The 23,433-nt window shown below is 37.5% G+C and overlaps 1 protein-coding gene across 3 annotated transcripts; it reads left to right on the top strand.

Annotated features, from left to right (window-relative positions):
* The first annotated feature begins 1,370 nt into the window (after positions 1 to 1,370).
* On the top strand, positions 1,371 to 22,875 carry LOC125838039 (uncharacterized). Of its 3 annotated transcripts, none has more exons than XM_049517093.1 (19): positions 1,371 to 1,728; positions 2,453 to 2,519; positions 2,748 to 2,870; positions 5,783 to 5,979; positions 6,357 to 6,524; positions 6,644 to 6,967; positions 7,255 to 7,331; positions 9,349 to 9,433; positions 9,567 to 9,770; positions 10,763 to 10,822; positions 11,015 to 11,094; positions 11,833 to 12,113; positions 12,195 to 12,286; positions 12,358 to 12,487; positions 19,800 to 20,689; positions 20,816 to 21,118; positions 21,198 to 21,487; positions 22,205 to 22,372; positions 22,485 to 22,875. In XM_049517093.1, exons 1-19 carry the CDS (start codon positions 1,462 to 1,464, stop codon positions 22,600 to 22,602), a joined length of 3,924 nt encoding a protein of 1,307 aa, XP_049373050.1. In that variant the 5' UTR covers positions 1,371 to 1,461; the 3' UTR covers positions 22,603 to 22,875. The 3 variants fall into 3 exon arrangements, with proteins under 3 accessions (XP_049373050.1, XP_049373049.1, XP_049373048.1); XM_049517092.1 differs by having other exon boundaries at positions 20,732 to 21,118; XM_049517091.1 differs by having other exon boundaries at positions 19,800 to 21,118.
* Positions 22,876 to 23,433: the final 558 nt, after the last annotated feature.

The raw sequence follows: 23,433 nt of genomic DNA, 5'->3' as shown, positions 1-23,433 counted from the left end.
GGGCTACAATATATAACTGCTAATTTAATTATCATCTCCAACTTCCAAACGTTTCTTATCCCATTAAGGCTATCTATAGCAGTTTCTTCTTGACAAACTTCGAATTAATGAACTTTTTTCATGGCGACCAACACCATTTTGATGTACCATATAATGTTAAAACAAAAAAAATATTATGCCTTAAAGTATATATGAGACATGTATAATGAGAATCAAGGGGTTGGAGGCACCTTGGGTGTTCTTGCGGTATTGGTTGGGGGCCTAGGTGTCATGTCCCGCCACTCTAAATCCGTGACATAGGGCTCTCATACATTGGCGAAAAAACATATCTATGTAATCTATTAAAGCACTATGGGTGGGCAGTATGGGTTAGGGGTGGCAGGGTGAACGATCAAGGGGAGGGTTTGGGGGGCATTGAATGGGTGAAGAAGATCGAGACAATAGACTTGAAATCTCACTTATGAAACTTGTTTCCCCTACTTTTATTATGAAAATCATTTTCCTCATTTTTAAGGAACATGTTTTACTAGGCAAAATATTTTAACCAACTAAATATTAGAAAATTAAAAACATTTTTCAGAAAGTATTTTTCTCCAGACCAAACACACCCTTAGTGCTTGCTCGTAGTATATGTGTTCATCGATGGTAATGTTTTGTAGTGAATAGTGATTGTTGGATGATGGTAGAAAAGGTATATTGTATGTTATTAAGGATTGTCCTTGTGAGACAACTCGCAATGTTTTTTTCTCGTGTGTCAAAAGTGCTGCATGCCTAAATGGGAACTTGTAGAAATAAGTGATGTCTAGATGTTCGTATCGCAGATAATATTTGGCGTGTATAATATACATACATACGTATAACAAATAATCAGTGTTTGAGTTGTGAGTTATGCTTGAATCATTATTTAAACAATGACATCCTACCCACTATCTCACAAGTGCAAGTTAGCTTTTGTTTCAAGTTGGTTTCAAGGTATTGCATATCTAGAGTTTATATATTAATCACGTAGAATCAATTATTTTTTGCTTTTTATATCTTGCGAGGTGAGCAAAATGCACCAGTCTATTATTGTATGATTGATACAAAATAATATATTTTTTTAGAACTATTTAGTTAATTGTAGCAAAGTAGATAGCTTAATTAAAAGTTAAAACTGTCCAGATTTCTTTTAAAAAAAGTGCTACTAATATATAACATAATTAATTAATTAATGCAGTTTAATTGAGCGCGGGAAATCTAAACGGAATTCCGAGTAAAATCGCGGGAAATAGCAACCACAGGTAACCTGTTACCGGCTATACCGGTTACCTAATCCTTTGTTTTCATATAACCAAGTGGGCCCCACAGCCTAGCAACAAAAGGTGAAAAAGAAAAAAAAAAAGCAAAGGGGAAATTCTGGGGAGCCTTCTTCATTCAATTGGAATTCCCAATTTGCAAAAAACCCTAACCAAAGCTGATCCAATGGAGGATGTTGAAGCAGTGGAGGAAGGACTTCGTAGCAGGCGAAAGTTTGTTCAGTCGACGCTGTTTCCGAACAGTGCGAAGCAGATTCCAGTTAAAGGAGGAACTGAGGAAGCTGAACAAAAGAGAGTAGATGAAGAAGAAGAAGATGAGGAGGAAGAGTGGTGTGCGAGCCAAGAAAACGGGAATAAGACGAAAGGAAAACAGAGAAAGAAGAGAAATTCCAAGACAACAACGCCGCAGACTAACTCAAGAGCTTCTAAGAAGGTGAGTTTTGTTGCTAGTTCATTACCTACAGTGCTAGTTAAGATACTTTTATGAGAATTGCGTTTGATTAGACCAATGTGATCGGATTAGCATTAGGATTTTGCAAGTGCTAGGTTTAAGAAAGGTGAACTCTCTTTAGAAGTTAGTTTTCTAGCTCGAATGTGGCTCTTAAGTAATGAAGTCCTGTTCCAAGTCCTTCAATCCCACCATTATTATATTGAAAAACGTATAATTATGTATTATTTTTTGATGTTTGAGCTAGCTTGTTAACATATCGACCATTCCACTGGATACCTACATCCTACCACCAATATGTGTATTGGTGTACTTCATCAACTAAGCAGATGGGATGAAATTACTTGGATTTTTTTACCACTACTCTGTCCTGCATATATTCATTCCAGCTTCATCAATTGTTAGGTCACACCCTTGGCCACATAAATAATTTGTATTTCTTCTATATCTCTGCAACATGATCACAAAAAATAAATAAATCTTCCCCAGTAGTTGTGTCCTCCCAGTGACATATGCCTGTGTTGTCCATTTTTGTTTGCATATACTGGTCTCCTACTATCAACATTCCCTCTCTGCATCTACCTCTCAATATCAGTCTACTTATTTGTACAATTAAGTAGAGAGAAGAGTAAAATCTGGCATAGGAATAACATAGAAAGGGCTGTATGATACTGTAGATTTGATTTTATCTGTCTACTTTATAATTCAGGTTGCTCTAAACAGTAGAGAAACTTCAAGCAAGGACATGCCTGATGGAGACTCTTCAGTTGTTGTCAGTAAGTAAATTACTTAAAAAGATGTTCTTTGTCTTGTCCGTACTACAATAAAGTGGGTCTGGGAAGGGGAGAGAGGATTATAGATAATATATGGAGAATCAAAGAAAAAGTCAATTCTTTCTCCTTTACTGAATTCTTGAATGCTGAAAGCAAATAATGAGAGTTTTCTTGCTAATTAATGGAAAAATGATGCATTTTGTTGCTTATTTATACTTCTTTTTTCTGCAGAAAATGATTTCTTTCTAAAGCTTTCAGAGAGAAAGAATCAGAAAAGACAGCAAAATGAGCAGCTATACACTGAGTCACCTGAAAAGATCCAAACATCTTGTTCACCTCCTGAGTTTGCTGCAAGTATGCTTTATTCTTTTTTCCTTCAATCATGTCGTTTATAATTATTTTTCAGTCAACTAAGTCATCATATATTGATTAAGAAAAAGAAACTCTAGCATAATCTTGTGTCTATAATTTTTTAAAAAGAGGTATAGTTAGGGCTAAGGCCTGCGTACATCGTGCGCTCCCCAAACATCACTTGTGGGATTACACTAGGTATGGTATGTTTTTCTTTTTAGGTATGAGATAGATAAGGAAAAGGTAGTCCTTTAGAAAGTTGCATGTACTCTTGATGCTTCAATTCTCATTGTTCCTGTCAAATTCAAATGAAGTGCATAGGAGTACATTTAACATCATGTAATAATTTGGAATGAATTTTTCCTTGGCATATAAAGATGATATCGGATTGTAGATGCATCAATCCCAGTTTAAAATCTTGTATAGAAGACTGAAGTCATAGTCAGACGCTGTATGACAAGAAAACAAGGCAATAAGGGAAGTTTGAAGTATGCTTTTACCGTTTCATAAAATCTTATATTGTCTGCAACAGATCATTCTACAGAGTGCTAGAAGTTTATTCATTCATGGAAAAAGAAACCGGCAGTTTAGTATGAATTCTTTTAACCTTTCATAACTTGTGCAAACAGTTCTGCAAGCTCCCAGCTTCTGTTAGGATATGATAAAGTACTTTGCATTGACTTCTAATGTGTAGTTAATTGTTTTTCTATATTGTAGAGGCTTAAATCATTTGATACCCCTAATCAATAACTAAGCCACTTCCATGTCTTATACGAGAGAATACAAGATAATGATTCCACAACCTTCTCTTTGTTTCTCATTCTTTGGCCTCCTAGAAGGCTAGAACACCCACTTCTGCCAAATATCTGGAATTTTCTTTCCTCCCCTCTTTTTCCTGTTTTGTTTCTCTGAATAGTAAAAGATAAAAAATTATCCACTAATAACGTCATCTGCACAAGACAGGGAGGCCCTAAGGGTTTATACATATGATAGTCCAAAAGATCAGTTTCCTCGTTCTTAATCTTATCGCTCCTTGTATGCTCACAGATCCACCTTAACATCCTCATTTTCGCGACACACATATTTTGAACATGGGAGTTCTTGACTATACAACACTCCGCCCCATACAACAAAGTCTGTCTAACCACCACTTTATAAAACTTACCTTTAAGTTTTGTTGGTTTCTTTTTATCACACAAGGCTCCGGATGCATGCCTCCACTTCATCCACGTTGCACCAATACCGTGTGTGTGATGTCATCATCGATGTCCCCACTTTCCGGTATTATAAACCCAGGTACTTGAAACTATCTTTCTTGGGGATAGCCTGAGTGCCAACCTTCACTTCCACACTTGCCTCTTGTATCAAATCACTGAATTTGCACTCCAAATACTCTATTTTAGTCTTGCTTAACCTGAATCCTTTAGACTCACAAGTTTGTCTCCACACCTCAACCTAGCATTTACACTGTTGCGCGTCTCATCAATCAGTATTATGTCATCAACAAATAACATATAACAAAGCACCTCATTATGAATGGACTGCATCAATTCATCCATCACCAAGGCAAATAGGAATGTACTAAGAGCTAACCTTTGGTGCACTTCCATCTCAACTATGAAGTGCTCAGAGTCTGCTCCCATCATTTGCACCCGTGTCTTAGCTCCATCATACATGTCTTTTATCCCTCTAGTGTAAGCTATCGTACCCCTCTAGCCTCCGGGCATCTCTAGAGGACGTCCCTTGGGACTTTGTCATAGGCCTTTTTAAGGTCGATGAACACCATATGTAGGTCCCTTTTCCTTTCCCGGTATCTCTCCACCAGTTCCTCACAAGATGGATGGCTTTTGTAGTCTATCGCCCTGGCATGAATCCAAACTGATTCTTGTAAATGGACACATTCCTCCTCACTCACAACTCCATCACTATCTCCCAAACTTCTATAGTATGGCTTAGCAACTTGATACCCTTGTAATACCTGTCCAAATCCTTATTGTTATCCACTTCACCCAACGAAATGGTCTCACACTTCCTGAGATTTATTTTGAGGCTTGACACTGCTTGGAGCCATGTAAAAACTTGTCTCAGTTAATTCAATGGGTAATAACTAATATCCGCATACAGAAAATTTAAAGTACTGTTTGGGAACAAGAAACCTGAAACCCTCACTATATGTTGCTTTTGTTGCAAAAAAAGTCCGTCAAGTATTAGCATGCCTCAGATTTATCCATTATTCTGCTCAACCCGACCATTACTAAAAGAAAGCGAATAGCATTGGGTTGCTCTATCTCAGGTCCCTCGAGTTGCAAAAGAACCACACAGATTGCCATTCACTAGGACTGAGAATTTGACTGTTATATTCAAACTTGATCCACTTCTACCGCCTATCCTTGAATCCCATCTTCAACATTATAAAGTCCGGAAACTTCTTAATATCCAGTCTGTTTCTGAAGAACTTCCTAATCATATCTGATATTATGTGCTATTGAGATCAGTAAATTCATGTTTTCTATGTGAATTTACTTTGAAATTCTAGCTCTAAACTCAATAAACAGAAGGATTAAGGGTCTGGTCCTTTCATGAGACACTCGTGCTATAAACTTTTCTGTTTTCAGAGGTTTTGTCCTCAGATGGCCGTTTGGCCATGAGAATTATTCACTTTTTTCTGGATAATTTTTTATTTTATTTCTAAGTCAGTGTTTGTTTTCCAACTATATCTTCATAAATTCCAAATAAAGTGCTCTCTTCTCTTCTTTGCAAAAAGTATAACCAAACAGAACTCCATCATTAACTCCAACTTCAAAAATTCCAAATAAAGTGAAACATATTTGGAATCTATGACCAAACGCCTACTAATTTGTATGCTTTACATATTGCTGGAAATTTATTGCTTTTAATTGAACACTGTTTGGAAGATAAGAGGACTCCTCGGTCGAAGAAGAAGCTTGCTAGATCAACACCAGAGAAACGCCAACTGGATATTAAAGCAAGAAAAAACATGCTGATCAGTGGATCGACGGAAGCATGTTTGGTTCCACGCAACCTTATGGAGGATGAATCAATGCTACACTCAATTCCTGATCTCCGAATGGAGGCTAAAAAGACAGCTGAGGTTAATTGAAGTTCTTATATTTTGTTTACTTACAAAATGTGCATTACCTTAATTAAGTTAGAACTTTTTTTTTCTTAGTTTCTTCTGCGACACAAAAAGCACGATCCTTCTCAAAAAAACAAAAGCATGATGTTTTATGTGGTTGAGTTATGATGATTCTGATCCTTGAGATTCTTCATTTCTTTAGCACTTGATGCTGGATCCTGTTATGCTTCTTGTAAATGTTTTTCTTTTATTTTCTGTGATATTGGCATAGTTTTCCTTGATGTTGCTTTCTTCCAGATTTTGCAGAATAAGGTTCCTTTTCATTTCATAGTATCACACAACTGAAGCCACTGTTTTGTTTGGTTCTTTATAACTTTCTTTCCTTTCAACAGGAGGATTCCCGCAGATATGCAGGAAAACAAATACATCCTTTTTTTCAATCCTTGAAAATGGGTAAGAAGAGCCAAGAAGTGGTTGATGTGGAGAGTAACTGGTACTCTTCTGAGGGAGAGGGAAAAGGCCTTACTTTCAGCCCTATTCATGTATTTGAAATAGTTACGGTATGATGTTCTTCATTCTCAATTATACATTGTATTAACATGGCTGTCTCTTAAACTACTCTTCTAATAGTTTTGTCCACTTCTCTTGCTTGTATGATATATAAGATTTCCCTTTGCAGGAGGATGAAACTGCCTTTGATTGGGGTCACTGGATTTTTTCTGAAGCTTGTTTTCTCGATGCTGATGTTGTGCTAGAATGTGGAAGCTCTTCACTCTCTGAAGGTTCCACCACCTCTCTACAATTTGACAACTTTTCTTGCATCTCTTATTCGAAGAGAACATTGTCACAACTAAACAAGATGGCACTGAATCAACATGCTATTCCACAAGATGAAGTGGTCTCTGATCATTCGTCTAGAGAAACAAAATTATATCATCCAGCATTATCTGTAGTTGCTGAGGAACAAGTCAGCCACTCTGAGCAGCTAAAGAATGTGGGAGTGGTACGCTCTGACATAGCCTTGTTTTGAAATTTTTCTGTTCGATGCTCATATTGATTATGATCCGAAGTGTGGAAAATATATCTCTTTCTAGCGAGCATTATAACTTTGAGTTGGCAATTATTTATAAGTGGGTATGTTGGTTTGACTTATTGTGTCATGCTACAATCCTGCTTTTAGAGATACGTAAAAAGTAAAAGGCTTTATGTTCTAGTCAATAAGTGAGCGTATGTTTCCTATCTTTTTTGTCTGATCATCAGATAATACCTTTGTGGATTGGATAATTGTAGGCAAATGTAGTGGACTCCCTCCAAAATAACCTTAGCAGTTCAGATACCAAGAAGCAAGGTCAATTTCTTCAAGAAAGGTGAGGATGTTTATGATATTGATGGAGCAAACAGTTGTGAAGCTTGTTAAAATTATGCTCCTGTCTGATGACTTTTGGTTTTCCAACTTGTTTTGTTACATGCAATATCACGCCTCTACTTTTCTCAAGTTATTATATTAAGATTCTTCTGGGGCAAAGATAGTTTACTGTTTCAACTTCCATATTATTAAGACGAGACATCTCTAACTTTTTTGGACTTGCACCGTTTTGTCCGAAGTGACAAGATGGTTGAGGGGGTAAGTAGTGTAAATGAAAGCCATTCTTTTTTTGTTTGATAATTGATATAATTTAAGTTGATAGATAGTATCCAGGAGGTACACATACCGAGTATGTACTAAAAGCTGGACTTGGCTCCTACTATATGCTAAGGAGACTATCAAGTGCAGAACATTCCCCATCTCATTTACAATGTTTTCCCTTGCTCCAAAGGTATAAATTATCAAGGCATCTGTATATATATATATATATATATATATGTACTTTCCTCCCGTCAAGATGCATAATATTGTTGCATCCAAGGGTTCTAACTTACACCTGGCTAGCACTTTCTTAGTGCCTTGTTGTTTATTTCAATAATATACCTACCAGTTCAAAATACAAAATGTTGCATCCAAGGGTGTGTCCTAGTGGTCAATGAAGTGGTTGAAAATTTTGGACATCATAGTTCAAATTCCAGCAGAGACAAAATATTAGGTGCTTTCTTCCCATCTGTCTAGGCCTTGGTACGCAGAGTAACCCAGTACCTTTTCTGGTGAGAAGTAACAGATACCTAGCTGAATAGTCAAGGTACATACAAGCTGGCCCCGACACCACTGATATTAAAAGAAAAAAAGACCTCAGATTGCTTTCTAACCATATTGTCCAAATTATGCACAAAAGCATACTGCTGCAAGTTTGTTTCTTCTTCCCCAATTCCTCTTCTTGCCAGCTATTGGGAGTTCACTTTGAATCTCCTAGCATTACCCATTCAAAAATATTCATAAACACCTCTGCGTTTTGACTCTGATGCCCACCTTCCGTTTTGCCTCAACAATTGTGGACCATCTCATGAAACATGTTCTCTTTCCTTCCCACAAGTCACTTCTTATTTTCTTCAACTTCAGAAGGGATGGATAACAAAAAACATCAGGTAGGTGGATGTCGGCATTCGCCAAAAATATATACTGCTTTTGGTCAGATTCATTTTGCCTTCAAGTGCTGCTTTTGGTCAGATTTAGGCTAGTAGTTTCACCTTTGAATGTAGCAATTGTTCCTCAACACTTTCATATAGTACTTAGGTATCATCAACATATAATAGGCGTGAAATTTCAGTATCATTCCCCTCTTTGTTTCCAGTTTGAGTCCTTTAATCCATCCCAGTTTTGATGTCCTTAAAATTAGACTGAAAACTTCCATCACTAGCAAAAATAGGAAGGGAGAAAGGGATCTGTTTCAATCTTGTTTGAGGACTAAAACCCTTCTAGAGAGCCATTTAATATTATTGAAAATTTTGCATTGGGGAAAACAGTGAGATACATCAAACAATACATAGTGAGAAACTGATTGACTAACAAACTGCAGTTGTGACTGTAATTCACGGGTATGGGATAGGAATCCAATATAAAGAATGAGAAGAGAACCATACATGATGCTGATGGAGCTGAACCTGCCTACCTTTTTGGTCTCCTTGGCAATTACTTTCGCACGGCATATGCTATAGTAACTGCGATCCGTCCTTTTACTCCTTGACAAAAACTCTGGGAGTTGATAAAATGAACTTTTTTATATCGCAGTGCTGGTATGCGGTGTGTAGTTCAGGTCGTTTCCATCACATTCTGATTTTGTACATGGGTGCACATCATAGTTCTTTCCCTGAATACAGGATAAAAAAAACTTTTTGATTGTTGATTTGAAATAGATGTTGCTTCTTGCCTGCTGTCTGAATTTTCCGTTATCACTATGGGTGCTGCTTTTTTATGTAATGCTGATTTACTCCCAACTATTTTTTCATGTTTAGGATAGTGTTTGACTACCAGAACTGTCCCAGTCAGCCTAAAAGTTGTCTGTGGACTAACAAATATCAGCCGGAGAGAGCTTTTCAGGTGAATATCTCATTTTGGATACCAGGACTGTCAATATTTATGTGAAGACACGTCTTAAAAGAGGGTTATTCATTCATATGTTGACATTTTCCATATGCAGTATGATAAATGTTCTCCAACATTTTGTTTGCAGGTGTGTGGTAATAGCAAGCCAGTAAAACTTTTAAGTGATTGGCTGCATCTTTGGCATGAAAAAGCTTCTCGCACAAGCAAGTCAAGCATTCAGAGTGATTGTGATACTCTTCAAGACTTCTCCGACAGCCTTTATGAAAGTGAAGCTGACTCTTCAAATGAAGAGCGGCTGAAGAATGTCCTGCTGGTATCTGGACCAGTTGGGGTATGTAGCTTGTTTCTACTCTTCTACAAGTTTAATTTTTTATTTTTATTTTAATTGTTTTTTAAAAAAAAATTGGTGGTGGGGTGGGTGAATTTTTTTTGGATATTTTTTTTATAAAAGAATTGGGGGTGGTGGAGGCGTGGGGGGGGGGGAGGATGGAGGTACGGGGTAGAAAAATAATTAATGTTCTTTATTTGTATGAAAAATTATTTTCTAAAAAAATAATAATTTAGGGTGGGGTGGGGGTGGTAGAGGTTGGGTTATTAACAATTTAGCTTTGAATTTTTTTGTTGTTGTAAGAGATTAAAGTGGGTTAGAACCATTTTACCCAAACCATATTTGACCAAATCCATATTTACCCATATTTTACATGGGTGGATTGTAATTCAATCCATTTTGACTCAATCCATATTCAATCCAAATCCGATCCAATCCAACCATTTGCCACCCCTAAGTGGAGGTAAGTAGAAAACCTGGTGATTAGAGGGTGGAGTACTTCCCAATAATATTAGGGTCAAATCATTCAGCTACACTTTCTAAGTAGGCGTTTGGCCATAGATTCCAAATACTTTTCACTTCATTTGGAATGTCTGAGTTGGAATTGAATATAGAGTGTTGTTAGGCTATACTTTTTACAAAAAATCTTTGGAATAATGTTCATGCTTGAATGTATTTAAATACAACTTCAAAAGAGAAAAGTGAGTTGGAAAACAGGTTACAAGTTTTTTGTAAATTTGAAATACAACTTCCAGTTGGATTTGGAATTTTCATGGCCCAACGGGTTAAATCAATTTTCGGCATTTAGTTTCATAGTCATTTCAGTAGGAACTAGATACTTATCCTGACAAACTAAACACAAATAAGTTTTGCAGTTTCTTCTGCCATTGTTCTATTATTAATGCTGTCTTGACTAGGCTTAATCAGGCCTGCTTCAGTATATGTTGAAGTATCTCTTATTGGTGATTTTTATTGTACTAACTGTTACTATGCAGAGTGGAAAGTCGGCTGCAATTTACGCTTGTGCCAAAGAACAGGGATTTCAAGTGATTGAGGTAAGGCTTTAAAAATTCGCTATTTTATGGATGTTATGTTGCACTTGCACAATGTAGATGCATGTGTTACAGTATGAATCTTGGAGCATTTTAAGATTTGATTTCAGACGTGTTCAGACCAAATTCTTAAAAAGAATTCTTCAAATTATCAAGAATCTATATAACTTATTTTTTGGTTTGTTGTCTTGTTAGGTTAATGCATCAGATTGGCGAAACGGAGCTCTTGTAAAACAGAGATTTGGGGAGGCTGTAGAATCCCACTGGCTTCAACGGTTTGTCTATGTCTGGATGCTAGTTTTCTTTTGTTTCTTGGACTTTTTTGTGAAAATTTTTTATTATATGATTGTTCTTCTATTTTGACTTATTATTATAAAATTTTATCAAGATATAAAATCTAAATACTGAGAGCAGTTGCTGTTTTCTTTACTGTACCTTGTTGTTTGGTATACAGTTGAAGTTTTTGCATTTTCATTTAAAGAAAAAAACATTTCTCTTGTGATGGTTCGTGGTTTTACTTGTGGGTTCCCTTATCATATGATCTTTCACATTTAGTTCTGGCTTTCTTAAATTTGTACTACACATAAATTAAAAGACTAATTTAACATTCATCTAGAATTCTTAAACCTCCAAGTCATGCATGCTGGCACACACTTCTGAGATTGGTCTTCCTTCAGGAAATGCTTTTCATTAGTCAGTGATCAGGGAGGGAAGACCTTAGGCTTTTTAGTGGCCTCTTAACATGTACTTTGACCATTTCTCGGTGTCTCATGCTTGTTCCAAGAAAAGTTAGCTGAATTACTCCACAAATGTTTATATTTGTTACCAATTTTCATATAGAAATTCGCTGCTCACAGAAGAATTGAGTGAAAATCGTGCAAAATGGCCTATTTATTTATTTCTTTTCTCTGTGATGGGATTTCACTTCATGTAAGCACCAAATTATGACTACAGTATATCTTAAATGAGTTGACTCACAATACTTCCCTTTGTCTGTTCGATTCTTATTTCAGGGTGCAAAAAGATCCAGTGTATTTGGAGGACAAACTAGTGTCTGGCGGTGGAGTTATTGAAGCGATACCTTTGTCTGATGAGGAAAATGCTCCAAATGCCACTGGAGTACAAAGAAAACAAGTCTTCAGGGAGGAGATAACTGCTAATTATCAGGGTGAAACTAAGACTCTAATTCTTTTTGAGGATGTGGATACTGCTCTTTGTGAAGACCGTGGTTTTGTCTCTACCATTCAACAGCTTGCAGAGACTGCAAAGCGGCCCATGATATTAACTAGCAACAGTAAGGGGGTTAAAAGGTTGAAATACAATAATTTGTCAAGCTTATGGTTCACAAGTTAAGTATTATTCCTTGATGTGATAGGTGACAATCCGGTGCTCCCAAATAATTTAGATAGGCTACACGTGTGCTTTATGAGGCCATCTTTGGAGGAGCTCCTTGGGCTTGTGCACATGGTACAGCTTGTTTTGCTAGTTTCTCACTGAAATCTGTCTTAATCTGGCTAATCAAATAAATTCCTTTCTAGGTATGTGCTGGAGAACAAGTTAAAATTCACCCAATGCTAGTAGAGCGGTTTGTAGATCATTGCCATGGAGATATTCGTAAAACTATTTTGTATCTCCAGTTCTGGTGTCAAGGCCAAACTTTGGAGAAAGGTAATTCACCACATATCAACATTAATGCATGCTTCAGGATAGTTGATTGCGTGAATAATTTTTGCCATAGCAAAAGAGAATGCTAACTGAAAAAGTTCTTGTTAAGCAAAATTTTTGAAGCTTTCATGTTATTTTGTAAAGTGAATCTTCTAAAACGAATGCATTCATTTATTTCATCTTACTAATAACGAAATCATTGATAACCACAATATGCATATACAGCATGCCGACATAGAAATTATTGTGTTATCTGTTTAGGATCTTGCTTAAGACTAAATTTTGGCCAATCAAAACTTCAAGCCTTTTATTATTGATGAAACCTTACATATCTTGAATGCAATGACAAGTGGAAAAGAAATTATGTTGATACAAGGGGGCAAAAACAAGAAAGGAAGATAGAGATAAAATCTTGGAAGAGAACCGAAGTTGGACCTTTTTAAGAATCTTAAACACAATTTTGAGTGTCGGACCCAAATCTTTGCTTGAGCCTTGGAGACCAAAGAACAACCTAGATTATCAAACTAAGTATCAACCCGTAAAGAAACATACCTCTACTGATTGAAGACAAGTTAACTAGAAGAGATAAGGCTAGTTTAAATCCTAGAGTTAATATGCCCAATGGTCACTCAACTAAGGAGTTTTATCACATAAAGTCACTCAACTATATATGTTTTACTTTCAAAGTCACTTTGTCCAGGAAAAAGAAGTACAAACATAAAGCTCCCAGGCACGATGTTCGAGGTTTTCATCTGAGGTCCCTTCTGGGTCTTGGATTCCTATTCCGGTGGACTTTTTCCATCGGAATTCTCTCTCCTATCTATCAACCTTTCTTCTTCTATCCATCTCCTTCTCATCATGGGTAGCGATATCATCTATTTTGCGGTAGGTTTTAAATCATTTGACATTACAAGGAAGATCTCAAGGGCTGAGATTTGGTATGAATGGGTGGAAAGAGGCCGAAACATGATGACTTGGGCGAGTTTCAGCCAGAAAACAATGGAGTGGATAGTTCACCTTTTGAAGGAAGCATCGAAAACGAATGGGAACTCGGTGAAGAGATGGAAAAATCACGACCATTATTCTGAGATTTTCTGCTCAAGAAATTTTAACAGATTTGGTCGCTATTTGAGTATCATTAATATGCAAGGAAAGAAGAAAACAATTATTATTATTCCAGAATGGTCATTTAATTCAAAGTGGTTGGATATTGCTACTAAGATAACCAACTTCATTAATGTCAAAACCACAAGGACAGTCAAGCTTTTACATCGTACGACGGAGGAAGGGCTCCTTTACGCAGAGGCTGTCAAGAATAATAAATGGTCAACCAGAGAGATGAATGATGCTAGGGTAAACGGGAAAGGAAATTCCCTATTTATTTCGGAAGATGCTAGGAAAACACAAAATGAACTTCTGGATAGGAGCATGGTAGGCAGCCTATCAGAGGAGATCTCGAATGTCCATCTTGCTGAGATCCGTCGCTGGGCAAATAGTTCCTGGACGCAACCAGTTTCTCTTTGAGTTCCCAACCAAGGCAGCAGCAGACCATGTGGGGAAGGGAGAATGGTTCTGGAAATCTCACAAATTCCATCTAGATTGGTGGACACCATGCTCAAACTCCATCGAGGAAAGCCTGAAGGAAGTTTGGATCAGACTGGTAGGTCTTCCACTCCAGTTTTGGTCCCAAAAGATCCTTCGGGAGATCGGAAATCTGTGCGGTGAATGGATACAAACAGAAGAGGAAACAGAGCTCTGAAACCACCTAAAATGGGCTAGAATAGAGGTAAGAAGGGATGAAGAATCAGTCCCAAAGACGGTGGAACTGATACACGATGGATCTATCTTCAAGGTCCAAATTTGGATTGAAGCTCCGGCGAGGTTGGTGAACAGTGGACAAAGGGGGAAGAAGGGTATTACCCAGCAGTCTGTGAAGAAATCCTACTTTATAGAGGGTAGGGGGGGTTTTGAGTGCACCGAGGTGATGGGGCACGTGGGCACTTTGAACTCGCAGGAAAATTTGAATTTTACAGATGGGCAAACGTACCAGAGGTCACGTGAAAGGGATGAGGGTCTTGATACACGTGTGATAGCACGTGCAGGCAGTTTAAATGAGAAAAGGGATTTTTGGGCTGGGGAAATTTGGGCCATGATCCAGTGGCCCAAATCGGTTTTAAAGAAGGGGAGGGGAAAAATGCAAAAGATCCAGCAGACCCTTTTGTAGATGAAATAATTGCAAATAAGTGGAAAGAAGCGCAGGCCTCTCAACATATCAGAGGAGAAAATATTTTTGACACTTCATCAGGAGACTTACAAAGCAAGGGAGAAGAGCTGGATCAAGAGCTCCAGGATGCAACTCATAGGGATGATGACGCTATGTCAATCATTCAGATGGACAGTAGATTAGAGATTGACACTTATGCAGAACAAGGAAACAAAGAACTTAGAGCCGTGAATGTTGAGGAAGCCACTCCATTAAATTACACCGAGTTACCAGAGAACTTCGAACCAACATCAGACTCTACAATTCCTTTATGGGTCCGACAGAACATCATTAATCTGGGAAAAGAATTTGGGATTCACTTTAATGGGTGCGAGGAAATCGCAGAGGAACTGTTTATAAAGATAGATGGGAAAAGGCAAAGAACCGGTGAAGCAGCAAAGGCTCTAATGTTGATGACGCCAAAATCAAAAGTCTCAAAGGAATTAAAAAACCTGGAAGTGGGAACAAATTTTTTAGCTATGGCACAAGAAGTAGGGGGGGATGCAACATCGTGCAGTCTCATGAAGATTAACATAGTTTCATGGAATGTGAAGGGACTAAATGATGCCAGGAAAAGGCTGGTGATCAAAAGTCTCATACACAATTGGAAGGCTGATGTATTTTGTTTTCAGGAAACTAAATTGCAAGGGGATATAAACAACTTAGTGAGAGATTTATGGGCCAACAGATGGGTAAAACATGCTCAATTAGAGGCAAGCGGTACTAGAGGGGGAGTCATTCTAATGTGGGACAGCAGAGTTTGGGAGGGGGAAGTATGTGAAACAGGTGCATATTGTATTACTTGCAAATTCTCCAGCAAATCTCCGGACTTCAGCTGGCACATGTCTGGAGTTTATTCCCCTAATAACAGAGAAGAGAGAGAGGAAGTCTTGTGGGAATTGTGCTCGGTGAGAGGTCTTTTTTCAGGACCTTGGGTGGTTGGGGGGGGGGGGGGGGGACTTCAATATAGTCAGATTCCCTTCAGAGAAACGAAATTGTACCAGATTTAATAAGGCCATGACGGACTTCACAGATTTTATCGAAGATGCAGAGCTAGTTGACATCCAGCTAGCGGGAGATGTTTTTACATGGAAGAAAGGAGAAGGCCATGATCCTGCAGCCAGGCTGGATAGATTCCTGATTTCTGAGGAATGGGAGAACATTTTTAAGAACATCAAACAATCGACATTACAAAGGGTCATTTCAGATCATTGCCCTCTGATATTGGAATGTGGTAATTGGGAGAGACCAAACTCCTATTTCAAGTTTGAGAATTGGTGGCTTCAAACAGAAAATTTTAAGGAGATGGTGAAGATTTGGTGGGACTCCAGTATTTTTAGGGGAAAACTTGACTTTATCCTGGCAAGTAAATTAAAATACTTGAAGGGTAAACTCAAAGAGTGGAGCAGAACAAGTCAGGGAAACTTGGGACTACAAAAATAGAGCGCTGACCTAGAGAGGATACAAGACCAAAGACATCTCACAGATGATGAATCCTATTTAAGAGCAGTTCTCACCGTTGAATTTGAAGATAATGCAAAGAGAGAGGAAGTAGCTTGGAGACAAAGATCAGCCACAGGAAATACAACAACATTGATAAGATTTCTGTTAATGGAGTGTGCATGCAAGAACCAGCAATAATCAAAGAAGAAATCTTAAACTTTTATCAGAATCTTTACACTGAGACAGAGAGGTGGAGACCTCAGTTCATTGCTAGAAATGGCAAGATGATTAGTGAAGGTGACAATATCATGCTGCAGAGTCAGTTTACTGGGGATGAAATAAAGGATTGTGTCATGGCATGTGCTAGGGACAAAGCTTCAGGCCCTGATGGGTACACTATAGCTTTCTTCATTACATGTTGGGAGGTAGTTAGAAAAGAGGTAGTTGCAGCTGTCCAAAACTTCCATGATCGTGGTATTTTTGAGAGAAGTTTTAATGCTACCTTCATAGCATTGATTCCAAAAAAGATAGGGGCTAAGGAGTTGACGGATTTTAGACCTATTAGTCTAATAGGGAGCATATATAAGATCATTTCAAAAGTTTTAACTGAAAGACTTAAGAAAGTGGTCTATAATTTGGTGGATGCCCAACAAATGGCCTTCATAAAAGGTAGGCAGATCATGGATGCAATTTTGATTGCAAATGAATATGTGGAGGAGAGAAAGAACAGTAAGGTGCCAGGCATTTTATGCAAATTGGATATTGAAAAAGCCTACGACCACTTGCATTGGGGCTTCCTCTGGAAGTCTTTGGAAAACATGGGCTTTGGAGGAAAATGGCTAAAATGGATTAAGTTTTGCACTACAACTGTGAAGTTCTCTATTTTGATAAATGGTGCCCCCTCTGTTTTTTTCTCATTAGAGAGAGGACTGAGACAAGGACATCCTTTATCTCCTTTCCTCTTTATCCTGGCGATGGAGGGCCTAAATGACATGCTCAGAACAGCCCAAACAAGAGGATGGATAAGAGGATTCAATGCTAATATGAATAACAGACAAGGTCTGGCCATCTCCCACTTACAGTATGCTGATGACACATTGATATTTTGTGATGCAGACAGCTCTCAACTGAAGTACTTGAGAGTAATTCTGACCCTTTTTGAAGCCATCTCAGGCATACACATCAATTAGGGAAAGAGCTTCATCTTTCCTGTCAATGAGGTGCCTAGGATAAACATGCTTGCAAATATTCTAGGGGGGAAGGTAGGGGATCTCCCCACAACATACCTTGGCATGCCTTTGGGTGACAAGAGCAGGTCAAAAGGTATATGGAACAACATTCTAGGAAAGTGTGAGAAGAAGTTGGTGAACTGGAAGAGTCAATATTTGTCCTTGGGAGGAAGAGTCACACTCATCAACAGTGTGCTAGATGCTCTACCCATATATATGATGTATGTTTTCCATATGCCTGCAAATGTGATTGACAAAATGGATGCAATTAGGAGGAATTTTTTGTGGCAAGGAAATTGTGATCCTAATAATCATAAATTCCATCTAGTGAAGTGGGACCAAGTCATTCTCAGCAAAAAGGAAGGAGGTTTGGGGATTAGGAATCTGAAAATCCAGAATCAAAGCTTACTTATGAAGTGGTTATGGAGATTTGCCTCACAAGAACAAGCTCTCTGGAAGGAAACAATAAAGGCTAGGTTTGGTATGGAGAATTTGTGGATCACCAACCTGTCCACACAACCCTATGGATCTGGAGTATGGAGATCCATCAGAAATTTTATGGATCAAATTCTTTAACAAATGCAAAATCAAGGTAGGGAATGGTGGAAGGACTTTGTTCTAGGAAGACAAATGGGTGGATCAGGTGACTTTGAGAAATAGGTTCCCTATTTTGTTCAACATGAGCCTTCAAAAAGAGGCTACAATCAGAGAAATGAGAGATAATCAAGGGTGGGATCTAAGGTTTAGAAGAAATCTAAATGATTGGGAGGTCAATAAAATAGTTGAGCTACTCAACATTCTAGGGCAATGCAAAGATCTAAACACAAATGAGGACAATCTATTTTGGAATCCAGATGAGTAAGGCAGATTTTCAGTTGGCTCGGCTTATAGAAGCTCACAAAGACCTGGTACTCATATAGGTGGATGGCCTTGGAAGATGATTTGGAAAGTCAAGATACCATTCAAGATAGCATGTTTTACTTAGCTGTTAGCCAATCAGGCCGCACTCACTCAACACAACCTCATGAAAAGAGGCATGCAAATCTGCTCCAGGTGTTGGTTTTGTGAATGTGAGGTCGAGACAATAAATCATCTCTTTCTACATTGTAGAGAGGCTGCGAAGTTGTGGCAGATTTTCATCAACTTAAGGGGCATCAGTTGGACTATGTCAAGGAACATCAAAGAAGCTCTAGCTTGCTGGAACAGAGATGGGAATTAGTCAGGACACAGGGAGAGATGGAAGATTGTCCCTGCCTGCATTTGGTGGTCTATATGGATGGAGAGGAACCAGAGATGTTTTAAAAACAAGAGCTGCTCTATGCAGAATTTGAAGCTAAATTGCCTGGTTCTTTTCTTTTTTTGGTGTAAACATGAATATCCTCAAGATGCAGAGGATATTCCTAGTATTTTAGAGTTCTTATGACCTCCATAGGAGTTCTTTGCTTTTTGCAACTTTTGGATGCAAGTATTACTAGAATACTCCCTATGTATTCTTTTGTTTATAATACAAGTTACCTTTCTCAAAAAAAAAAGTCACTCAACTTTGATTTTTACTTTAAAAGTCACTCAACTATAAATGTTTTACTTACAAACTCACTCAATCTATTTAGTTGTTTTTTCATTGAAATTTCCTTGCATGAAATTTGTATTTAAAATCAAATTCTAAGTTAAAAAACACATAAACTTCTTTTAAAATGTTTACAATACATGAGTTTAGTTATTTTATAAAATAAACCATTTAAACCTCCTTTAAAAAAATTACTTGTCAGTATTTTCCTTTAAAAACATTTGAGTTTTGATCACTAGAAAATATTAGCTTTTATTTAAAGAAATTACCTAATAATAAAATATGTTATTTAGTTATTTCAAAGTGTTTACAAATAATAATCAACCAAATGACTTTAAATGGATATTATTTTATTCTTTAGAATTTGATTTTAAATAAAAATTCCATATAAGCAAGTTTCAATGGAAAAAATAATTAAATAGGTTGAGTGACTTTGTAACTAAAACATTTAAAGTTACGTGACTTTGTAAGTAAAACACTTATAGTTGAGTGTCTTTTGAAGTAAAAATCAAAGTTGAGTGGCTTTCTGTTTTAAAACTCCTCAGTTGAGTGACCATGGAGAATATTAACTCTTAAATTCTCTTAAGGGGAATGTTCATTAATCAATTGCCAAAATCTAATGGTATACACATTAAGGGAAGGTAAAAAGAAATTAAGTATGTAGGAACAATCTCTCTCCATATCTGAACAGTTCTCGTTCTTCAATAGGTGCTGATGAAATTATGACTACACTGAATCTACAACCTATGTTTTCTTCATCCTAAAGTTTCATTAAACTCATTTAATTCCAAGATGTGTTCTTGCTACGACCAGGTGATGAACTGAAGCTAAGATATTGTCCTCTTCAGTTTGATCTAGATGCTGGTCATCTGCTACTACCGAAAATTATCCCTTGCGATGATTTCCCAACTCCACTATCAGAACTTGTGGATGAGGAGATAACTAAGTCGATGAGAGTAGAAGAAGATAGCTACTTGATGAACGAGATAGGTGAGGAAGATGAGCTATACAATATTACAGGAAAGAACAATTCTAGGAATCACGATATGAGTGCAAACAATGTTAATGGAAAAAAGGATGCAATGTTGAGCTTGCTCTACTCATTTCAGGATCACAATGAGTGTACTATATTTGGTACTCACTCAGAATTTTCTGATGCCTCTGAATCACCAATTGCATTCACTCGAAGAAATACGCTGAGAAAACTTGATAGAGTCATGTCTTCAGATTCTGAGGAGGAATGCAGCAGAGTTCCCTTGTCTTTAGATCAACCTGATGCCATAAATGAAGAGATTGAAACAGCATGCAGTTCTCCCTCCCATTTTTCTGCTACTGAAATCTCCTGCAGTTTATTGACAGAGAATTTTCATTTCAAAGCTAAAAGGTTGAAAAGAAATTATTTGGAGACAACTGATTATTCTACTGTGAATGTCGTAAGTAAGTCTGTGAACATTTCATGTGTGCCAGAGTCATCATTCATCCCTGAGACTCTGCTTACTACTGGTTCAGAATTAATTTCAAATACGGAGTCATATAATGATATTGATGTCAAAGTTGAGGCTGATTATTGTAGCAATCTGTCCCTTCCAAGTATGTATCCACTCAAGGTTGAGAAACTTGATGAAACTGTTCTTCTATCTTCCAAGTATCAGGAGTTGCAGGGTTGTAGTTCTGATAGAATAACAAAATCAATTCCTGGTGAGGTTGGTACTTCTGACAGAATATCAAAATCAATTCCTGGTGAGGTTGGTAGTTCTGATAGAATAACAAAATTAATTCCTGGTGAAGTTGGTAGTTCTGATAAAATAACAAAATCAATTCCTGGAGAGGTCATGGAGCATTTCAACGGTCAATGCATGGAGGATGTTCCAAGTGGATATCGGGTGTTGGATGAGTGTAGCCGCATGGACTTCAATAAAAATTCTACATCCTCTAAGACTACTGTGCAGCTTAACCTGAATACTTCTGTTCAGGAAACATGGAAAAGACTTCGTGAAGGTTGCCTAGACTTGAAACAGTATATCACCCCAGAGCAGAAAGAGTCTTCTCAGATTCTTAATGTTGCTCATGAAATGAGTGATTTGATTTCAGTGGCTGATTTATTACTTACTGATTGCAAACACCTCCTACCTGTAAGTAGTTTATTAGACACAGGTGTTACCTTTATGTTACTGCAAGTGCAGTTTTTGATGATTGTAAGTGCTCATCCAGGATTCTCTGGAGGCTTCAATGATCCCTATCAAAGAATCTCATTCGTACAATTGGCATGATGACCAGTTGAAGATGTTTTCAATTTTCGCTCAACATGGAGTTTGCTGTTTTGCGAAAGAAATTACTTCTCTCAGACCGAGCACCTCATCTGTGCATGAGGTGGACTTGACCTGGGAGATGTTGACATCCACAAACAGTACAATGGCACTGGGAAAGATGGTTGGACAGAGCAGGGGAAACCATGAGGGCTTGCATTTAAGGCTACCGAGAATTTGTCATTCCTTCAGAAGGTATAGGACCATATGCCCCTCTTCCCTTGTATTTTTGCTCATAAATTGCTTGTCCTAAGTAGTTGTGTATCTTCCAAGTAAATTGCATATAAAATTGAAAGGGTTCTTTAACTTTAGATGTATCTATTGCTTGTCACTGCTTAGATATGCTCAGCTTGGGGTTTATACCCACAGATGTTCAATCTGTTACCGTAGAGTTGTATGCTGTTTAAAAAGAGAGTGCAGGAAGAAACATGTAGAAACCACTAGAAGAGGACAAGAATTAGAGAACTGTAAACTTGCAAGGAGTTCTGCTTTCTCTGATAGAGAACTGCATAGAGTGAAAGGTCATGGATGATGAACCTCAGAAGAACGGAGGGGGTTTCTTTGAGGGAAATTGAGTCTCTATAGGTTATGTATTATATTAAACTTCAAATCTTCTCTTTCACAGAAGATTGGCGATTTTCGAGGAATTTTTAGCGTGGTTAGTGAAAGATTTCCACTTTCGGTAGGGTTTTTGTACAGTTTTAAAATTGTTGGCTTTAACCACTACTAATTGTTCCCTATCCATGCTTTGAATTTGGCCATTTCTATTATTTATCTGAAATGTCCAAGATTGCTCAACACATGTAGCTGATCTGACTTCCTTTTAGGACTATATTTTTAGTTTAGCTACTATGTTCAGTTGAGAATTACTGTGATATTGCTAAGTTGCCTTGTATTGTTCCTGTGTTTCAGCAAAGTGGACCCTAATGCATACAACTTACTTCAGTCTGTTGTTCCATTGCGCTCACACATCGCAATGAAAGGTGATTCATTTCATGAATATCTGTCTTCATTGAGCCAAATCTCAAGATTTGGAACCACTCAGTTATCAGAAAGCATCGATAGGAGAAGACAGAGAAGGTATGTTTCATATCCCACAAAAAAACAGTTTGTGCATTTCTCGAAAGAACTTTAACAGATTGGCAGCAGTTGAATTGATATGCTTATATTCTATCCAAATTGAAAATTGCAGGGCACGTGCTGGTCAACACTACCTTAGTTCTGGTAGATTAGGTTTGTCTCAAGATGATATCTCATTACTGGGCAAATATAATTGCTACCAGAAAGATCTAGCAGGGTCAGAGGCTTGATGTATATAATTTAGAAATGGATCCCCCACCACCAAATGAAATGGGAGAGGGATGCAATGTATAATCAATTGTTGTTTATGGTAATAGCCACGGCCAGGCAGTAGTTAGTTTGCCTGAAACCGTGGACGTCAAAGATAACGGTTAGGAATAGGCACACTAACTTAACTGGAGATGTAGTTTAGTTATTCCTTCATTTGAAGTCATACATAGTCATGTACCCTGTCAAAACTATACAGTTTTACAGTTGGTAAATTCAAAATAAAATGTTGGAATAAAAGGTTTAAATCGAGTCCATTTTTTACACGAGTTTGACGTTCTTATCATTAGTTCTTGATGATGTATCAATGTCTATTAATTTGTAGTGATGTTTCATCCTTTTGTCTTAAGATTCTAATGTTCCAACGGCAATCCATTTTCTGTTCCCCTCATCCAATGTCCAAAGAAATAAAACAGGAAGTAAAGCACCAAAGTCAAGTGAGATGAGACAAAAGAAAGAACATTAGGTGTTTCTTTTGTTTCAGTTTTTTGTAAAAAACAAACATTATTAAGGTCCCAATATTTGCACATTTGAAATCGTTTCGTGACTTACTATATGATAATTCATGAGGTGACTTTCATATTATTCTCTCGAGGAAGAGACTTTAATGTGTGACAAATATGGTTACTCTTAACGAGACGAACCCCATTTGAGCAGTGCTTTTTTAAAGTGTAACTAACATTTTCATTTAACAAAAATTAACAGGTTATGTGCAAGCTATGTGACAAATTTGGACTCAGGCTCTCATCTCAATCGAGCCTCGAGGCGGGTTCACTATTATAATTTATAGTTAC

This window comes from Solanum verrucosum, unplaced genomic scaffold, assembly GCF_900185275.1.
Source record: "Solanum verrucosum unplaced genomic scaffold, falcon-dt-bn FXZP01000079.1, whole genome shotgun sequence".
Classification (NCBI taxonomy): domain Eukaryota; kingdom Viridiplantae; phylum Streptophyta; class Magnoliopsida; order Solanales; family Solanaceae; genus Solanum; species Solanum verrucosum.
The sequence above is the reverse complement of the archived record's forward strand: the minus strand, read 5'-3'. Positions and strand labels throughout refer to the sequence as shown.